Source organism: Mus pahari, chromosome 5, assembly GCF_900095145.1.
Source record: "Mus pahari chromosome 5, PAHARI_EIJ_v1.1, whole genome shotgun sequence".
Taxonomy (NCBI): Eukaryota; Metazoa; Chordata; class Mammalia; order Rodentia; family Muridae; genus Mus; species Mus pahari.
The window spans coordinates 127,364,900-127,384,289 of NC_034594.1; the positions used below are offsets into that span (position 1 = coordinate 127,364,900).

At 44.1% G+C, this 19,390-nt stretch overlaps 1 protein-coding gene across 8 annotated transcripts in view; it reads right to left on the reverse strand.

Moving 5' to 3' along the window:
* Positions 1-333: 333 nt before the first annotated feature.
* Positions 334-19,390, reverse strand: part of Cacna1e (calcium voltage-gated channel subunit alpha1 E) — a 478,307-nt gene continuing 459,250 nt past the window's right edge. For 5 of the 8 annotated variants that reach the window (XM_029539216.1, XM_029539215.1, XM_029539217.1 and 2 more), the window contains 5 exons: positions 17,446-17,557; positions 14,648-14,776; positions 13,428-13,608; positions 11,697-11,887; positions 334-8,619 (listed from right to left, as the gene is read on the reverse strand). In XM_029539216.1, the coding sequence (XP_029395076.1) occupies positions 8,077-8,619; positions 11,697-11,887; positions 13,428-13,608; positions 14,648-14,776; positions 17,446-17,557 (1,156 nt within the window). In that variant the 3' untranslated portion in view covers positions 334-8,076. The remainder of the gene's footprint in view (positions 8,620-11,696; positions 11,888-13,427; positions 13,609-14,647; positions 14,777-17,445; positions 17,558-19,390) is intronic. The other 3 variants (XM_029539219.1, XM_021197363.2, XM_029539218.1) reach the window with 1 other exon arrangement.

Sequence of the window (19,390 nt, forward strand, 5' to 3'; positions counted from 1 at the left end):
GACCTGGAGCTCACTTTGTAGACCAGGCTGGCCTCTAACTCAGAAATCCACCTGCCTCTGCCTCCCGAGTGCTGGGATTAAAGGCATGTGCCACCACACCGGCTGGAAAGGGTCATTTTTAATAGGAAGAATATCTTTGAAGACCATCATGTCCCGGGAACTTTGAGAATATCTAGAAGTACTCACAACTGGGCTAAGCAGACCCTGATTTGCCTTGATTACTGTGCCTGCTGCTGACCCACCTCCCAAAGCCCGTAACTACTTCATCAGCAGCAACAAAGACAAGAGAAGCAAGGGGAACCAGGCCAATTGATTCTTTACAACAAGGTTTTATTTACTTTTCCTTGACCCACCCTCCCCCAACAATAAAGTTGTTCATCTTCCTTTTATTTTTAATGGTTTTCCTTTTGGATCCAAACGAGCATTTATGTTACAGGATATCCACCTGACCAACATGCACTGCTGAACTCCGGTGTTAGGCGAGATGCACCAATACTCTGGGTGGGCCAGCATTGGCTGCCATTCAGTCACCTACGACTACTGCAGGAGTGTCAGGCTGATACACCCCAGAGGATGCTGCCCTTAAGGGGGCGTCTCATGGGCTTGACTCACATTTTGATAATGTGGGTGGCAGCATTTTTGACAACCTGAGGCAGAGCACCCAATTTCCCTCTTGATCCCATCCCATGTTCATTTTCTAAGATCAAATCAAGGCCTCTCCTTGGGTCCCAAAGGATGGAGGGGATGACTTAGATATCTGTCATCACTTTCCCACAATGTTGGCCTTTGAGGTTAGAACCAGTGCACCTTGCCATTTGAAATTTATTCCTGACAAAAAACCTCCTGTCCCCTACATGGGTTCTTTCCCCCTCCTATGGCACAAAGGCTGCTAAGAAGGGTACTGTGCCCTCTGCAATATTGGCTTACTATACGAGTTTCTGAAGTCATAGATTCTTTGGGCTGCTTTATGTCTCCTCCATCTGTCAGGTCTAGAAAGGGTGTTTATTAACCCACTAATTTTGGGGGGATTCAAGTCAGTTTACCAAAAGCAACCCCTCTAAATCCAATATCATGCTAAAGCATTTACCCCAAATCTAAGCAAGAAGTAGAATCCAAAGTCAAACATCTTTAAGCCTGTCCTCTTCTGGGACTTTTTATATCTTCCATGTCAACTTTGTCTTTGTTCAGTAGTGTCTCTCTCTTTCTCTATACTCACTTGTCCCCAGTACGGAATGTCAAACATACTCGGTGCATTAAGTGTTTCTCCATTGGTGGTTTTCTGGGTGAATTCTAAATCTTGGACTCAAACCTGAGTGGCCTTGGACAACCTTCTAATGCCACCAAGAGGGAAGTTCCTCTGCAATTGCAGCACTTAGGGTAGCTTTGTAGAAATTTTGGATTGTTCACAAAACACCAGGATAGAAAAACACTGATTAAAGTTCAACCTGCAGTCTAAATGTACGCCCCTATTGTAGCCATTAAAACGCTATGCCTATGTTTTCACTAACCCCATGGGGATCTGCTTAATGGCCTATAACTTCATATCAAAGGTAACTAAGACCAGAACTACTGTGTACTTTAATTGGCAGTTAGGTTACACTATTTAGCCCTCATTTCATATTACCGTTATTTTAAAAATTGATTAATGGCACTTGACACATTTAAATGTTTTCCTTGTTCATCTCAGAAATATCCTTGATAGACTTGCTTTAAAGCATCGGCTCTTGAGCAATATAGACTATCACCTATAAGAAATAAGAATGATGCAAAGAAAACAGCTGAGTCATCAAATCAAGTCCAAGTCAGATGTACCAGATGAGAATGATGGCTTCCTTTTTAGTTCAGGGGACATCATCTGAGAGAACCAAGGAGAAAGTGGTGCAACTATGCAATCCATGTTCAAACGTCTCCTTTCAGAATATAGAGAGAAACCTATTTTTATCTCTAGAAAACTTGTAGAAAAAAAAAAGATAAAATTTACTCACATTTCTAACCCAGGCTAGGGAATTGTCTTCTGTGTTAGTTTCTGGTTATTCACTCTCTGACTTAAGTGTCCACAAAGAGAAGATGGTAGTGGGAAGTTTGTTGGAGGAATTCATCTTTTCTGATTAATGAAAACAGCGTGGATTAAGAAAAGAAAAAGAGTGCTAACGTGAGAAGAAAATACGAGATCTAGAAAGCAGGAGTAAAGCAAACTTAGCTTCAGTCCCATTAAGATGGAGGTTTCCTTAAAAAGATTCTATGCTTAGAAGAAATGCCAAGAAGTTCCCAAGTCCTTGATGGGAGGGATATAGCGAGTGAAGGTTTTTCCAACTTGACTTGTGGAGACACGTGCTTTATAATTATTAATTCACAAGCCCTCAGCACACACATGTAGTAGTCAAGCATCAGAATTTCAATTTCCCTAACTAGGGAAAGGAAATATATGCGCTATCCTTTCTGAAGGCACAGATGAATTGTGAAGCCTGACTAGTACTCACTATATTTAGCTTCCTATGATGTTCATTTGTCACATTGCTATATTGTTTAAACTTGGCTTCTTACTGAGGAATACATTTTGTACTGTGTATTGGTTAAGGATTGTTCTGAAATAATTCTGTATCTTATAATTTCCTTGACTTTGACTGATTTGCTGGGGAAGGAAGGTTGTTGTTTTTTTGTTTTTTGTTTTTTCATAAATCTAAGTTATATTTTCAAACCTTTGAAAGAGGAGAGGCAGAATATGGGGAGACAAGGGTCCAAGGCCACTTAACAAGACAGAGGGTGGGGTGGGTACGGAGATGGGAGGAGACAGTAACTTCAGGTTTTTGACTCAATTATCATAGCACTAATTTGACAGAAATTAATCTTAGAAAAGAAGCAAATTCAGAATACTGTAGAACACAGATTTATCCTTCTTGGCTGTCCTAGATTGGGCCTGTTCCAAAATACTTGGATAATCAATCAAACAAAAACTACCAAACTGATAAAAATAAACATTAATCTCAATACTTCTATATTGTCTCTCCAACTCTTCCAAAACAGATAAACAAGAACTTGAAACCCAAGAATGTATTCACATAGTAGTAGCATGGCTTATTATAAAGTCTCTTTTTGCATCTGGAAGGTTAGGACATTAACCTTCCAGTACATAGCATGATAGGAATGTGTGGACAGAAAGAAACCTATTAAAAATAGAAGCAAGGGTCCAGACCTTACCAGAAATCATATTAGACTTTGCTGGGAGCCCCCATTAAATGAGCTAACTTGAACTCTATTCAGAGATGCTTTCTAGATCCTTGGAGTAGGTTGGACCAATTTGTGAATTTGTTATTCTTGGTGTCATGTGACTTCTCTGGGATACACATGACACAGACCAAATTAATTAAGGGGAAAAAACCCAAAACACAAAAAAGATTCATGGAAAGGAAAAGATGGCTGCCAGAAAGCAAACAGGATTATTTTTTTCTAGACCTTTCTCCTCATGTAGTACATCTATGTACTATGGGTTTACCCTGTGACAGCTGACAAAACACCCTAGCAGTCTTTGGCCAATGGGGAAGGTATCAGCTGCTGCGGTTTGGGACAGGCCTGGCTAGGATGTTCTGGGTGGATCAGAGAGGAAAAACTGCAAAAGGCTACTTACTGGTACAGGCAGCACTTAACATGGCTGCCTCTGATCATATTTATAGAAGAGTTGGGTCATAACCCCTAAGTTAATTTTGTTTAGCTTTTGTTAAAAGAAGATTCTCCATGTGGAGATATTTAAAGACAACACATCTGAATTGCACCAGATTCCTTACAGGTTCTTGTCTGGTGTTAACCCATCACACTGTGACTGCTCACCTACATGGGGTCAGCTGACCCTCTTCTGCCTGTTTCATAAAGTATTCCCCCGTTTCTCTTGGAGTATGCAATGCTCTGGGGGCCAGGAGGGAAGAACATACACAGACTGGGTGGGAGAGGGAATCCTTCCCAAGGAATAGGCTGCTTTGCCTCACTAGCCTCAGGCCTTGGGGAAGGTTTTTCAAATCATGACAGATATGACCCTGTTATAGGGGTAACTGCAGTGAAAGTTCTTTCAAGTCTCAGAACAATCTCTGCACATCAGGAGACAATCTGATTCCCTCCCACTGTCCACCTTTCCTTTACATAGAACTTCAACTTTGTCAATGTTATAACAGAGCTGAGTGAGAAAGTTCCCAACTCCCTGCTCCACCTACCTAGATATTCTATCCAAAAGAAAAGAAAAGAAAAAGAAAAAGGAAAGAAAAGAAAAGAAACAGACATTACAGGCTTCAGAAAGAAATGTAACATAAAATATCCATGTTTAAAAATAAATCGAAATTACTTAAAAAAATTGTTCCACTATACCAAAGAGACCTAGTGTCTCTGTAGTAAGCCTTTATTAGGTACACAGACCTGTGTACTCTTTTACAGTTCACTTGGAATGGTCTTGTGAGGCTCACCCGGTGAGCTTCAGACAATGCTTCATGAGAAGGAACCATTTCCTAACAGCATGGCAGAAGCAGTTACTGCATCACATTCACTTGGATTTAGCCATCTCAGGATGTGCTAACATGCAGCAAAACAAAGACCAGACTGGAAGGCCAAGGGGCACTCCAGTTCACACAAAGAATCTGTGGTGGGGGGTTATGGATGTAGGTGGGAAAGGGAGATGCTGCCTAAAGGCTGGGATATGGGGTATTCTTGGTGTGGCCTCAGAGTGAAGGGAGAAAAATGTTCAGAACATCTGAAACAAGCTGGAACCAGAAGTGAAAAAACTTCTGTTAAATTTGATTCCTCTGGTAGAAGTGTGGTATAACTCCCTCCCCTTGGAACCTGTCATTATGGCTCATGTAGAGCCTGGTGGTACTAGAGGGTACCATCCCTTCATGGGCATGTGGTTTTCCTGACACACAGGGCACATTGGCTTGAACCTCCTATCCTTCTGAAGGCTGCTGTACCTTCCTGCAGATAGGAAGGTAGGGACATGACAAGCTGTCTGGAACCTTAAGAGGAAAGGCATGCCCAAACACAAGCATAGTCACACCACCTCCCTGCCTGGCGTCTGCTTTTCATGCCCCCTCTTCTCCTCTCTCTTGTTTTGAGGTGATGAGGACCAAATACTTTTGCCAGGGTAATGAGATATCTGACTAAAGAATTCTGCAAGAAGACTTTCCGCACCCAGAGTCATGCTATGTACCGGAAGATACAAGGAGAAGCATGGGCTTTGAGGAAGCAGCTTCCCTTTAAAGAGAAAGATACGGGCTCTGATAGCTAGGAGGGAAAGCTCTGGTCAGCTACAAGGAAGGAGGTTGGCATTCAAGTTTATTAAGAGGCAGTAGGAAACTAGAGACTATTATAATAATGTGTTTGTGGCTTAATAAAAATTCTTCTATGTTCTGGTCTTAATGAAGGGTAAGTGGTGTCCAAGATAAAAGAAACCCAGGGAAAGTTGAACAAAGAAATGTTTATAAGTTCACCAGTGCTAAAAAATAAACTATGTGATCAGTTAAGTGACCACAGATATAATACTTGGTATCTTTACAATGCTGTGTATGTGTCCAAGTGTGTGTGTGTGTATGTGTGTGTGTGTGTGTGTGCGCGCGCGCGCACGAATTTACTGATACTATCCTTTGCAGGTAAATTCCATATCTGGTCATTGTGCTGCCAGCCCACATTTCTCCAATTATAGGGATGGTAATGCTATATCTCTGCAGTTGACTTTCACAAACAACCATCCAACAGGCTTGCTGGCTCAGAATGGCCATCCTGTTGCAGGCTTCCCCTAAGGAAAACTGCATGTCCAATATAGTGGGAAGCAATTTTGTGCACACAAAGAGGCCTATAGCAGCACTTTGGCATGGAATGAGGCTGAGCAGAGAAAACCTTTAAAACAACACAAGTCCCAGCATCCGTCTTATGTAACAATCACATACGTCCCTTAGGATCATGCTTGTATTCTTAGCTGCCCCTGAGCACACAGGGAGAGGACAATGGAGGTGGAAGAGGAGGATCTGAGAGTTGACAGGCCTTAGGTTGGCCTCGGTCACCTGTCATGGGACTACTTTGGTTTGGGGCTGACCATGGTTCATGAAAGCTCCATCAATACTTGAAAGAGAAGGCAGACTGTGGCAGATGACTGTGGCCACGAGGATGAACTTGGCTTTTCAGAGCTGCTGCTGCTGCGGTGTCAGCCCAGCGTTAGAAAGAGTGGGACAGAAGAATAGAAAGGAAATGTCATATGAAAAGAGAATTTTCTTCTAAGAAATGCTGCTCCTACACAAGAGTCCCAAAAAGACTCTGCCTAGTCTAGAAGAGGATAAAGACTCGATCCACTGAGCTTTCAGTGTGACGGTCTCCAGTCTCACTGGAGAGGGTTCTGTGCAGAAGCCAGGGAGGGCAGTCCTGCCCAGCACCCTGCTCCCAGGTATCTGTTCATCCACCCTGATGATACTAGAGAGAAGCTTAAGGAAGGGGGGTGCATTCCACAGAATGGAGCTTTTGGCTGCATTATTGATAGAAGTGCTTGAGGAAGGGCCCTAAGTTCCCTTGGTGTTTCTGGTTTGGGGGATTAGGAATGACTCAGCGGCCTGACCCATCCTTTACTCTGGGGAGGGATGGAACCCAAGCCTGGCCAGGGAACATTCAGATAGTGGGAGCCACATCAGAGCCTATTTTACTAAAATCAGCAGCTCAGGTCAAAACTGAGGTATAGTTACTTAAGTATCTTAAAGCATCTTCACCAACTGACTCCCCAAACCCCAAACCAAGCTGCATGAGCTTCAGGCTCAAGGACTTCTCCTCACAGGGGATCCCCTAGACTGATGCCCTTTGGGAAAATTCCTGTTTCAGTCTACCAGGCTTTCTCATCTTTAGAGAAGTCAATACGCAGTGACCCCCCCCCCCCTCTGATATGTGTCCCCTGTCCATTTGGAGAAGTGGCAGAGAGCATGTAGTTGCTAATACCTGGCCTTTCTGGGCTTGACTTAGCACTAGCCTTGCTACCTGACAGAGGCCTGCTGACTGCCTCCAGCCCACTGCGGTCACAGCCCTGCCACCAACATTGAGTTCCTTTTATGTTTGTTGGAAAGCTGAGTCTGCTTAGAGTGCCTTAAGTCTCCCCATCTACCTTGCCCCTACTGTTGGGGGTTCCCTCTGACTAGTATCTAAAGGGCCAAGGCGGAGAACTGCATGGAGTTCCCATACTGTGGCTGAACCCTTCTGGGGTTGGGGCCCTTGCTATTGGAGTTAATATTACCCTTACAAGAGCTACAGGCACCTTTGTGGGCCCCAGAGAACCTCCTTATCTAGCCTACCTACCACAGCACCTACTGTGTGAGTTACAAATGTCAGAGTCTAGGACTGTACCCACCAGCACCTCCAGTTCTGTTTCTTTGACCCTCACCTTCATGGTACACGCTGCTGGGCTATGGCTTTTCTCACCCAGACCAGCCCTTGCTGCTGTTGCTACAGCACCTTGGGCCCTTCTACTCCGGCCCTTCTCTCCCTCCCTCCCATCTCCCACTAGCATCCAGTGCTCCTGATTTAGCATGTGTCTCTTTGGGGAAAGCAAGCCCCAAGATAATGCATGAGATGCTGCTGCGGTTGCCCCGGGGACAGCCAAAGTGCAAGAGCTGGTGAGGAGATTCTTCCCCTGCTATTTCAACTCTTCCCTCATTAAGATGCTGGAAAGTCTTCCCAGCTGCTCAGGGCAATGAGCTTAGACACAGGTCGGCCAGATCCTGCCGCAGCTTATAGAAAAGTGGGAAGGGGCAACGGAAGCCAAGCCACCTTCATGTCCCTTCTCCCATGGGGATAACCCCCCCACACACATTCTTGTTTGTTTGTTTGTTTCCCCAGCAGAGAGGCAGGACTATGGCAGTGCCCATGTTGCAAAGGGAAATAATCCAAATTGGTGGGTTCGACTGGTTTTCCATCTGTCTTTTCCTTCCTCTTCTCGGAGGATGCATTGGTGTCCTTTCTCCATCTTCCTTCTCCCTCTTCCTCCCCCCCGGGCCGCACTGGCTTCCCAATTTGGTCTTGGTTTTCTCCTTGTGAGAGAAGAGCATGCATCGGAGGGGATGGCAGCCTCTAGCACTTATCATCTTCTTCCGTGTCACTCAGGAGGTCACTGACAGCTCCACACATCATGCCAGGCCCAGGCCCCCCACGCCTCCGCCGCCGATAGTGCCCATTAGGCATCTGCCAGCTGTGCCGTAGGGGTGGTGCAGAGCCAATGGTATTGGACCGGCCCAAGCTAGTGGCTACGGCTGCCTCAAAGGTGAGTGTCTCCTCCTCGCCACAGTCTGAAGCATGGGAGTCTTCATGGAGGGCCAGATAGGGCTCGGAGATGTAGTGCTGTGGGGAAGGATGCTGGCCCTGCTGCGGATGCAAGGAGTTGGAAGACTCGGTCAGGCAAGCGCTGTTGCTCTCCAGAGCTTGAGAGGCCAGTGGGGATCCACCCTCACTTCCATCAGGAGGTGGAGAGATGCCTCCAGTGTGTCTCATCAGGGAGCTGTAGGAGAGGAGGGGACGAGGCTTTGGTGGCACAGGTGGGAGCTGGCGACGACTTCGTCTTGGGGTGCTGGTGTCGGAAATAGAGGGGATGGAACTCTCACTTAGGGAACCAGTACCCTGAATCATAGGAGAAAGATGACAGATTAGATTAGGCACCACGGGCCCTCCTGAGATTCTGAACCCCTTCAGTAGAAAGCTCTGTGAGTCTAGAGATCTTGAGAACTCTGACAGGTAGTCCCCTCTGCTACTCATACCCTGCAAGGACTCAGGGATCAAATGAGGAGAGACATAGATGCCATCTAGATCAGAACAAATCTCTAGAAATCAAATTCAACTAATGATGCAGGTTTAGCCATGTAGGATTTGGGGTAGACCTGGGCGTGTGCTCTAAATTATCGCAGTGACAATAAAACCCCCAGATGGCTAGCCAGGACATGGAAACTGCATGTTATAATAGCATATAGTAATATTGGAAGGTTCTAGGCCAAACAGCTCCCTGAAAGGATGCTCTGAATCCCAGTCTGTTCAAGAAACAAGTTCTAAGCAAGAACAAATTCCTTTTCCTTCCCTTTTGTAGTGGTGAATTTGTTAAACTGCTTTGGCTTATAGCAGGTCGAGTACACATGGCACCTGCCCAAGAGCTTTGGATTCGAGAATGTAAGGAACACACGCATTAATTTTGATATGTTTTGACTATCAATGGTTAGGCACTTCTAAACCTCTCCACCACCAGCAAATATTCCTGTATTCCTGAGTTGACATCTTTCAAATCTATTATTTCATCTCTGCTACCCTAGACCCAAATGGGGAAGTAGCCCCTAGGGCCATTTTCCCAGATTCTTTTTTTTTTTTTAAGATTTTTTTTTTTTTTTTTTTNTTTTTTTTAGATTTATTTATTTATTCTATGTAAGTACACTGTAGCTGTCTTCAGATACTCCAGAAGAGGGCATCAGATCTTGTTACAGGTGGTTATGAGCCACTATGTGGTTGCTGGGATTTGAACTCCGGACCTTCGGAAGAGCAGTCGGGTGCTCTTACCCACTGAGCCATCTCACCAGCCCTTAAGATTTTTTTTAATTAGATGTTTTCTTCATTTACATTTCAAATGCTATCCCCTTTCCTAGTTTCTCCTGCTCCCCAACCCACTCACTCCTACTTCCTGCCCCTAGCATTCCCCTATATTGGGGCCTAGAATCTTCCCAAGACTAAGGGCCTCTCCTCCCACTGATGGCCAACTAGGCCATCCTCTGCGGAGTTACTGGTTAGTTCTTATTGTTGTTTATCCTATAGGGCTGCAGACCCTTCTGCTCCTTGGGTACTTTCTCTAGCTTCTTCATTGGGGACCCTGTGTTCCATCCAATTGTTGACTGTGAGCATCCACTTCTGTGTTTGCCAGTCACTGACATAGTCTCACAGGAAACAGCTATCAGGGTCCTGTCAGCAAAATCTTGTTGGTATGTGCAATAGTTTCTGGGTTTGGTGGTTGTTTATGGGATGGATCCCTGGGTTGGGCAGTCTCTGGATGGTTCTTCCTTCAGTTGCAGCTCCAACATGGGTATTTTGTTCCCCCTTCTAAGAAGGAACAAAGTATCCACACTTTGGTCTTCCTTTTTCTTGAGTTTTATGAGTTTTGCAAATTCTATATTGGGTATTCTAAGTATTTGGGCTAATATCCACTTATCAGTGAGTGCATATCTTGTGTGTTCTTTTGTGATTGGGTTACCTCACTCAGAATGATATCCTCCAGATCCATCCATTTGCCTAAGAATTTCATAAATTCATTGTTTTTAATAGCTGAGTAGTACTCCATTGTGTGAATGTATCACATTTTCTGTATCCATTTCTCTGTTGAGGGACATCTGAGTTCTTTCGAGCTTCTGGTTATTATAAATAAGGCTGCTATGAACATAGTGGAGCATGTGTCCTTATTACAAGTTATTTTCTCGGATTCTTACATGCTGGTGGGTCTTTGAGTTTCATCTTTCTGCTTCCCTGTAATGGCGATTCTCTCTTCTTCTTCCCTTTTTTTGTTTTTGTCCCTTACCTGCACAATCTAAAAATCCCACTCCATCTCTCTGCCTAGCCATTGCCTGTACAGCAATTTTTATTACCAATCAGCCAGCTGGGGGCAGGGACCTTCAGACAAGCATTAGAACTAATCCCCAACACCCGATTTTCCAAGTCAAGTATCCTGTGAGTCTCTGAGGTGACCTAAAGCCTCCTTTCTTGCCCCTCTATTAGTGATGGTTTGCTGCCCTTGGCTTCTACAGCTAACATGCCCTTATCTATTGTCTCTGCCCTTATCTGTCTCCCTTGCCTAGTCCATGTAGTACCTGAGCCCAGGTGTTGGCAAATAGCTTCCAGCACTGATCTCTCAAGATGTGTGAAACCTGTGAGCCACCTGTAAGAACCTTCTGGGACGGGGTCCCTTCAGATACGAAATTCTGGATTTGACTTTTAAGCAAGTCTCATTGGATTCTTCCAATCCCCCCTGGGGACTTTGCTGTGTTTGCTGTGTTAGCAAACTCCAGGGCTGGCTCTGTTCTACAATATAATTTGGAAACCACTATTCCTTGGGTACATTTCTCTACTGCTATGTCTCAGAATTGCTTTAGCAGTCTCTTGTTCCTGGCTCACCATTTCTAACCAAATGGGTCTCCCGTCTGGACTCCAGGAACTTTGAGAAGGGTTAGAGCTGGAAGAGAGAGGTGCAACACCAAGAACACTGCCACACAGCGGTTGTTCCTTAGGCATAGACTGGGTATTAGGGAAAGATGGAGAGGTGAGATGTGCTCCTTCCCCTGAGAGGGCTACACAATCCGTAAGCAAAGTGGAGTTGTCCAACTTGCAAATTCTGGCTTTAAAGATGAATTATCATTGCAGTTGGTACTGAAAATCACACCTTATGGATGACTTTATTTCTTAAGTCTAGCTGAATTTGTATATCTGGATACTGAGGACAAGCATAGACTGACTTCCAGATATTGTCTTTCTTGGGGACTGGGAGGATCTCTTGTGAATTCCTGTCACTTCTGAATCTGTAAGCACAGAACAGCCAGCCTCCGTGTTCAGTGGTTATTTCTTGTGAACATCAGGAGCTGAGGTCCCAGAGGCTGACATGACTATTAAGTCCCTCCTAGTACAGCATTCCACCCTTTTCTGACCTGCTAGAGGCTCAACTTCTCCATATTCACCTGTCTGTTGGGGGTCTGTGACCTTCCTTCACTGGGTGACCTGGACTGGCGACGTTCTGGGGACTCCCACTCAGCCTGGGTCCCTCGCTCCTCAGAATTGCAGCGGGAGACGTCTGGAGAGAGGAGGTGCTTTCGTTCTTTGGATCGGCCTCTCTCCCTGCCTCCTGATCGGTGGGTGTCAGACTTGTGACCTGTGAAGGGTGACAACAACAATTGGTTATTGTCAATCAGCCTATTCTGGCTTGATGACACTGAACTCCAAGCCACAGATTCTACCCTAACCAGGGATTTGAGCCACTGTGAACTGATTGTGTTCGTTCAGAATTCATTGTTGAATCCTAACCTCCAGGGGAATGGGGAGAGGATGTACAGCCTATGGTAGGTGACTAGCTTAGGACAGTGAAGCTCTTATTATAGAATACCTATCCCAGAGATAGTTTGCTTCCTGTCCCTGTTATCTCTCCTGTGAGGACATGATGAGAAGAGGAAGTCCCCGCCAGACACTGCTGTCACACTGAGCTCATATTTCATGGCCTCCTGAACTGACTGAAGTGTCCTGGCTTCTCCAGGCAGATCAACAGATGACTTAAAAGGGAAATGGGACAAAAAAAGGTAGAAAATTCCACTTTTAGTGAGCAAGTAAGTCTGCAACGTGGCACTGAAAAGACAGGTACCAATGAGTGGAGACTGTTTCCTCTGTTTCTATGCCAGATGGCTCAGGGACTGTGTCCTGCACTTGACTTAAGAAGATGGCACGAGGAAGGGGAGTAGGAGGGTTCCATGAACGGAATGCTAGCACATCTAATGTAATGCCAGGGTGAGAACCTCGGGGGTCTAACTTGAAGGAGCTCCATTCTAGTCTTTATGCTGCCACATCCTGGCTCTCAATTTGGGGAAGATCACTGGTTTTCAAGTTTGATTTCTGCCTCTAGTGAAGTAAGTGGAATGAGATGAATGATTTCTAACATTTTCAAAACCAGTAAAACAGAGAGTCTTTAAATGAACCTCAGTGCACGGAACAATTCCAGGTAACACTGTGGGTAAAACTGGAGCTGGTGGCAGAGCTCAGTGCCTTTTGGGGATGCGGTGGCTTCCACGACATTCCTATGGAATCTTTGTTGTTTTGTAAAAGGCTAATTGAAAACCTTGATTAATGGCATTGGCATTTGTGATGAACACACAGGGCATGGGTCGGTTTCAGAATGATACCTCAAAGCGGGGGAGAGAGAGGGAGAGGGAGAGGGAGAGGGAGAGGGAGAGGGAGGAGAGAGAGAGAGAGAGAGAGAGAGAGAGAGAGAGAGAGAGAGAGAGAGAGAGAGAGAGAACAGCATTTTCACTGGATCATTTGTTTTTCAGTTTGTGTATGGACAGGACAATCACAGGTATGTAACAATGTTTACATGGAGGTCAGAGGACTTGGCCTTAGGTTTGTGCTGCCATGTTTGGTATCACTTTAGTGACAACAGCTGCATACACCGTAATAGCAGGATCCATCTTGTCAGAGGAACACTGGGATTACAGATATGTTCTGTGGTGCTCCAGTTTTATGTAAGTTCTAGGATTTGAACCCATATCCTCACAGTTGCACAGCAAGCTCTTTACACATGAACCATCTACCTTTCTTCACTTTCTTAAACCCTGGTCTTTATCTAAGTTGTGTTCCAGTCACTTCTGATCCTTACAAAGACTGTTGCCAAGAAAAGAGACAGATGCTAAAATTGACTCTCTCACCGGAGTCAGAATTCAGGCGGTGTGCCGACAGCCTCAGGGAGGAATGGTAACTTCTGCGCCGTGACTTGTAAGTGTTTTCACTGCTGCGTTCCATGGAGAACTCCTCCAACCAGGAGGAGTTTGAACGCTTATCCCGAATTGTAGAAAAGGAACGTCGCATAGAGCTAGGGTCTGTTACCACCTAGAAAGGAAAAAAACCCCAGAGGAATACACAGTCTGGATTAATCTACACAGTCTGGATTAATCACTGAAAGAGTATGAAGAACCAGATGTGGTACTGAAACTCTTGGGAATGGGGAGCTATAATCCCTGGAAATTGTCACCTCCCTTGAATTCCCCCTTGCAGAAACCTTGGCTGCAGAGGCTAATCAGGAAAAGGTGTCCTATGTAAGCTAACAGTCTCTGAGAGTGGCTTGGATTGTCTCCTTGTTTTCATGAATAAAACCAGATGATTCCATTTACTGTGCAGTGTGGGCAGGCACTGTGTAAATGCCTCATAGAACTATCTACCATAGGTGCTCAGTCAGGACCTGCTGTAAATGGGGGGGGGGGGTCACTTTGAAACAGGTGACAGCAATTATCCAAAAGGCTATATTTTGAGGGAAGCATTTCTTATCAGATAAGTCTCTGCCTTAGAGCCTTCTACCCTAGGCAAGCTTGCAACTTACCCACTCAGGAAGTACCACCCTCCTGCCATCACTGTCCCCCCACCATCCTGCCCCCACAAACTCTGGTGCTTTGGATTGTCACAGGTGTTAGAACAGATCCACAAAAACTCCTTGTCTCTGTCAAAACTTGATGTGAGACAGACAAAGAAGCTAAGAAAACAGACAAAGAGATGAGGCGTGGCCTGCACTGGATACGACAGTCCTGACATAGAGCGGTGTGTACAGATAACTCATGGGCCGAGGAGGCTGGTAAAAGAGAAAAGGATGGGAAGATACATAGAGAAAAATGCCTGTTGCTTGACTGGTTGGGTCCTGAGAATGCTTATCCCAGGGCAGGAAAGAGATGCTATATTGTTGAATAGGCACTTGAAGATTAATCAAAAAACACAAGATAGAGAAAACTTTATCAGAGATGGTCCAGGAGCTAGGTTCTGTGTGTAGTTAAAGGGAAGAGGAAAGTTCAGGGCTTACCTGAAAATATCAGGCATTTCATAACCCACCTAATAAAGCCTGGGATGTCACTGTATAAGGTGTGTGGTGTTTGAGTTTTACCTGGGGATCCATAGTCAGACGTGGCATAGAGGATGCCCTCCCAGATCCCGCATGCTCCTGGGTGTCCGGAGGAAGGTAGATGCCATGGTTAGAGGACTGCACACTTTTTAATTCACTAACCTCTGGCTCCTGGAAATAAACACACAGCCAAGCTTGTGGGACTTGGTTCCGTCTGGTTTCCTCTCACCTCTATGGGATGGTTCAGCCCCCATTGTAGAAGTGGTCTTTAGAAGGGAGACTGATATTTATGAGGCCCTAGTTGTAGGTGTGTTGTGTGAGCACACATGCATAATTTTATATGTGTGATGCTAGAAATCCCAAACAGAAGCATCTCAATAGGATGAAGAGATAAAGACCATCTTTGGAACAACTCTTCAGGTTTTTATAGCCTTATCAAACAAACATTTATGCTCATTGGATACTTTACATATGTGAAATATATCTTCTGATGGGTGTTATTATTGTGTTTATTCTTTGAAGAATCGTTTTTATCAGTTTCATAGAAGCCAGTATTTGAAAGAAAGTTGCTAACTATCTAAAAGAAAATATGTTATGAGTTTATTAGGTAAGAGTTTTATAATTAAAGCAATCCAAAAATGTAGTGGGTAACCATCTGTCAAAAATCTACTAACAATAAATATAATGCAAACCGCTTTTATGATTAGATATGTGATTATTAAAATTCTATTACACATTTTTATTTAACTTAATATATCCAAATATCATGTCAACATGTAGATTACCCCATTTTAAGAATAATTATTACATGTCATTTGGACTCATAACATTTCAACTGTTTACCAGTCATATATGTGCCTGATGTTACTGTATTAAAATGTGCCCCCACAAAGTGCTACAAGGTTAATTCGGAAAATGTTACTTCCGAAACTCCTGTGTTATTTTCCTAGTTCAAGAATAGAGTTACCATGAAGATAACTTGTATAATTGTATACATCTTGGAGCTACTTACATAAGCCCCCAGAGATCAAAGAATATCTTTGACACCTGGAGATTATTCTAGGAAAAAAATGTCATTTTTAATTAGCTATTTATACCCTAAAATATGAGTGCATGAGTAGGTCAGTGTTCTAAGAAAGGGGAACCTGGGATGGCTGGTCACCTTTATGGTTACTGGTGTGGCCGGGAAGAGGACCTTCCCGGGCCATGTGATATGTACACTTGAGGAGGCCACAGCATTTGTAGTGCGTGCGATAAAGTGGCATACAATTCCAACTTCAAACAGATGCAGCAATGACATTGAAGTCTACAGGTGTCAGAGGCGGTGTGAGACACACTCCATATGCACATACACAAATCATGGCCACGCCTCAGGACATGGAGCAGGGACCCAGAGGGATGGGCAGTAGACAGTGGTGAGAGTGTTGCATGGCTGACACCTGAATTAAGTTACAGACACCGGCACTGACAAGATGAACACATAGCCGAAAAGTTCTGGTGCTATGCCTCAGCCTGGGGAAACCCACAGAAGTGAGGAGATGGCCAAGCCTCCCTGGGAGTGGGGAAAAGACACATTATTGAGGTTTTTCTCTACCACACCTACCAACTAGGTTGGCAAGGCATAAAATACTGAGAAGAATTTTCAGAATCAAACTATCCATATCAATTTAGTTCCTAGGTCTTAGTGCTAAAACCGGTTAGGGGGAGAGGGTAATTATAGTCAGAAGCCCTACCCACTCTACCAAGAACAGCCTTGGGTAGGTTGTTCAGTATTCCAGGGATATCTGACCTTGATGTCTTTCCATTACAACTATGCATGATCCTCTGTCTCAGCAAGCATAGAAGACAGAATTACCCAGTTGAGCTACTCCTCTCTGTAGAGAACCTACTTTATCACACAAATGTGCACACACACACACACACACACACCACCATCATCATCGTCGTCATCATCATCATCCATTTGGCATGGTTCTGGGATATATAATAGTGGCAAGAACGTCATGAGATAAAGGAGAGGAAAAAGGTCACCAATAAATGTTAAAGGAATGAGGCTCGGCTCACTTAATGCCAGCTGACTGTATAGACATTTGCAAAAACTAGGTTTTTGTCTTGCTCTATCCAATCAAATTAGACCTGGGAGGAAACTTGGAACTCATGGCTCCCAAGCTAGGAATAATTGCAAAATTGATTACTTTGGCAATCAGTCTTTGCCTTTGCACTAGTAAAGCCAAAATTTTTAACTGGTGTTCTCTTCTCTAAGGCTGAACTTGACTTTAGGGTTCTCAGAAATTTTACCATCCAGACTAATGAAAACTTATCTTGGGGTCAGGAAAATGATGTTAGGGTCTTATGTATGTGACATTGTAAAATTATAACTGAAGGGAAGAAATTTGCCTGAGCCCGCATATAACAAAAGTGGTGAAGTCTTCCATATGTCCTGTCAGACAGCTAGACATTGTTGCAGATGCAACCACTAAGTATTAGAGGAGGTGAGCTTCACTCAAGGATGCTAGGGACATTCCCATATTTCAATAAGCAGCACTCAGTAACATAACATATAATATACATAGATACCACTCATTATATCAGACTGTCTTAAAGCTTACTATCACAGGCAAGATTTTATATATTTGCTTCAAAATTTGGTAAATTAAAAGGTTTAGACCTGAAGAAATATAAGTCGCCACAGGAGAGAAGAGCCCTCTGGGACTTTTAAAACCTTAAGAGGAAACATTCTCAGTGAACACGAGAAAGTAGGTAAGAAGGGGCTGAAGACAGGATAGAAAGGGTCAGGAGACCAAGGAAATGCTTCTGAGGTCATGTACTCGTGCATTCACCAGAGATTGCTGTTCCTGGAACTGTCCATCATCCGCTGGGTCCATACAAGCCAACTGGAATATTTCTTGAGGGGAGAGTGGACTCATTGAAGGGTATCCACTCCGACCACTCCTGAAAAGCAATGTCAAATTCAGAGGTAATGAAGGACAGAGAAAAAGTCATGCCAAAACTTCCACTAGCAAGTCCCATCCCATAGAAGACCTCCTCCATATGAGAGCCGCACCCTACACTCTCGGCTGGTCTATAAATCTGTTGATTTGCAGGTGGCTGGTCTTAGAGCAGAAGATGTTTAAGAAAGCGTAAGAAAACATAGAAACTGGTGTTTTCAACCTGCATTTGGAATCATTCATCATTCTGCTGGCGACCAGCATATCTGTGACAAATGACATCATTTGTCACACTCAGCCATATGGAAGACCAGTGCTAGATTGTAAACCTGTTTCTGTTGAGTTTTCCTCATTGGGCAGAAAAATGCCAGAGTTTAAACAGTGAACAGCTTGTTTCAATATTAAGCAGTCATAGTCTTTCCAATGGCTTTACTGTGCCAACATCCATGGCTAAGCTCGACTCTATCCAATTCAGCTCCGTGAACATTTCCTAAAGGGTGTCTCTGTCCTTTTCACTGCCACTGTTGGTTCATGAACTGGAAGATGACTTTAGAGGTGGTGGTTGGGAAGCAAAGCCCACTGTGTTGCTTGCGATGTGTGGGAAGATTTAAATGATAAGGGAGGGAAAAATACTGCTGAGTGAATTATAGGGGGGGGTGGCCTGGTAGATCACTACCAAGTCAGTTTGGTTCAGCAATCCCTATATAATCACATCCATGGTGTTGGTTAGAGGAAAAGGCCAGTTGACTCTTCCTGAAACATTGGCTTCTGTTGCCACTCACTGCGACCAATATGGTAGCAGTTTTCTTTGGCCTAAGCGAGAATGCAAGCAAGCCCTCCTGACTCTGGGGAAAGGGGAAGGAGGCCAGGGCTATGCAGCTCTACTCTCTGAAAAGTCATAGTCCTACAAGATGACACACCATCTCTCCAAATGTCCGTGTCCTCTCTAGGGAAGCCTTTCTCCTAACAGTCTACTGCTGAAGACTCTGCACCCCATAGAAAATTAGAGGAGTGAACAAGAATTGCTACTTACTTTAAAATAATCTGTCTGTAGAACCATGCTAGATTTAGCATTGAAAGAGAAGGTTTGGATTGGATAGAAGAGAATCAGCTGGGGGGCGGGACACCCCGACAGTGAGAGTGTTAGCAGCATTTTACAACTCCTACAGAGTCATTCATATTGACATTACCTGTCTAAATGTCACTCATGCATTCATTCATTCATTCATTCATTCATTCATGTATGTGCCTTCTCCTGAAAATCAAAGGAACAGGAGGTACATTGCAAATATAGCACATGGCCCCATGAGTTCTAAAGAGAACAGTTAACTCTTTAATATGTGGAGAAGACCTCCTATGGTGTCCTCAAAAGTTCATGTGTTGGAAATTCCATTACTAAAGTTATATGAAAGTAGACCATTTAGAAGATAATTAGGACTGAGGAGGCCATGAAGGCGGAGCTCCCATTGCTTACTGTCTGCATCACAAAAAGACCCAAACATTTGTGTTAACAAGGCTATTCCGTTTCTTCTCACACAATTTGATAAAACTAAAAGGCCCTCATCATATAAGGCACCACGCTTTGGGGCTTCTGATGACCCAGCATTATTATCCAAATCCAAATACTATTCTTTATAACCCACTAGTCTGAGATATTTTGTTAGAAAAACAGAAAAAAATATTGACAGGACCCTTAGAATCACTAAACAACTCCACGGTTAAATAATTTGAACTTGGAGTGATAACCTTCTTTAAAAATGGTCTCTCCCCCCTTGGTCTTGTAAACTTTCTATGACCCAGCACAGGGGAATGCCAGAGCCAAGTAGTGGGAGTGGGT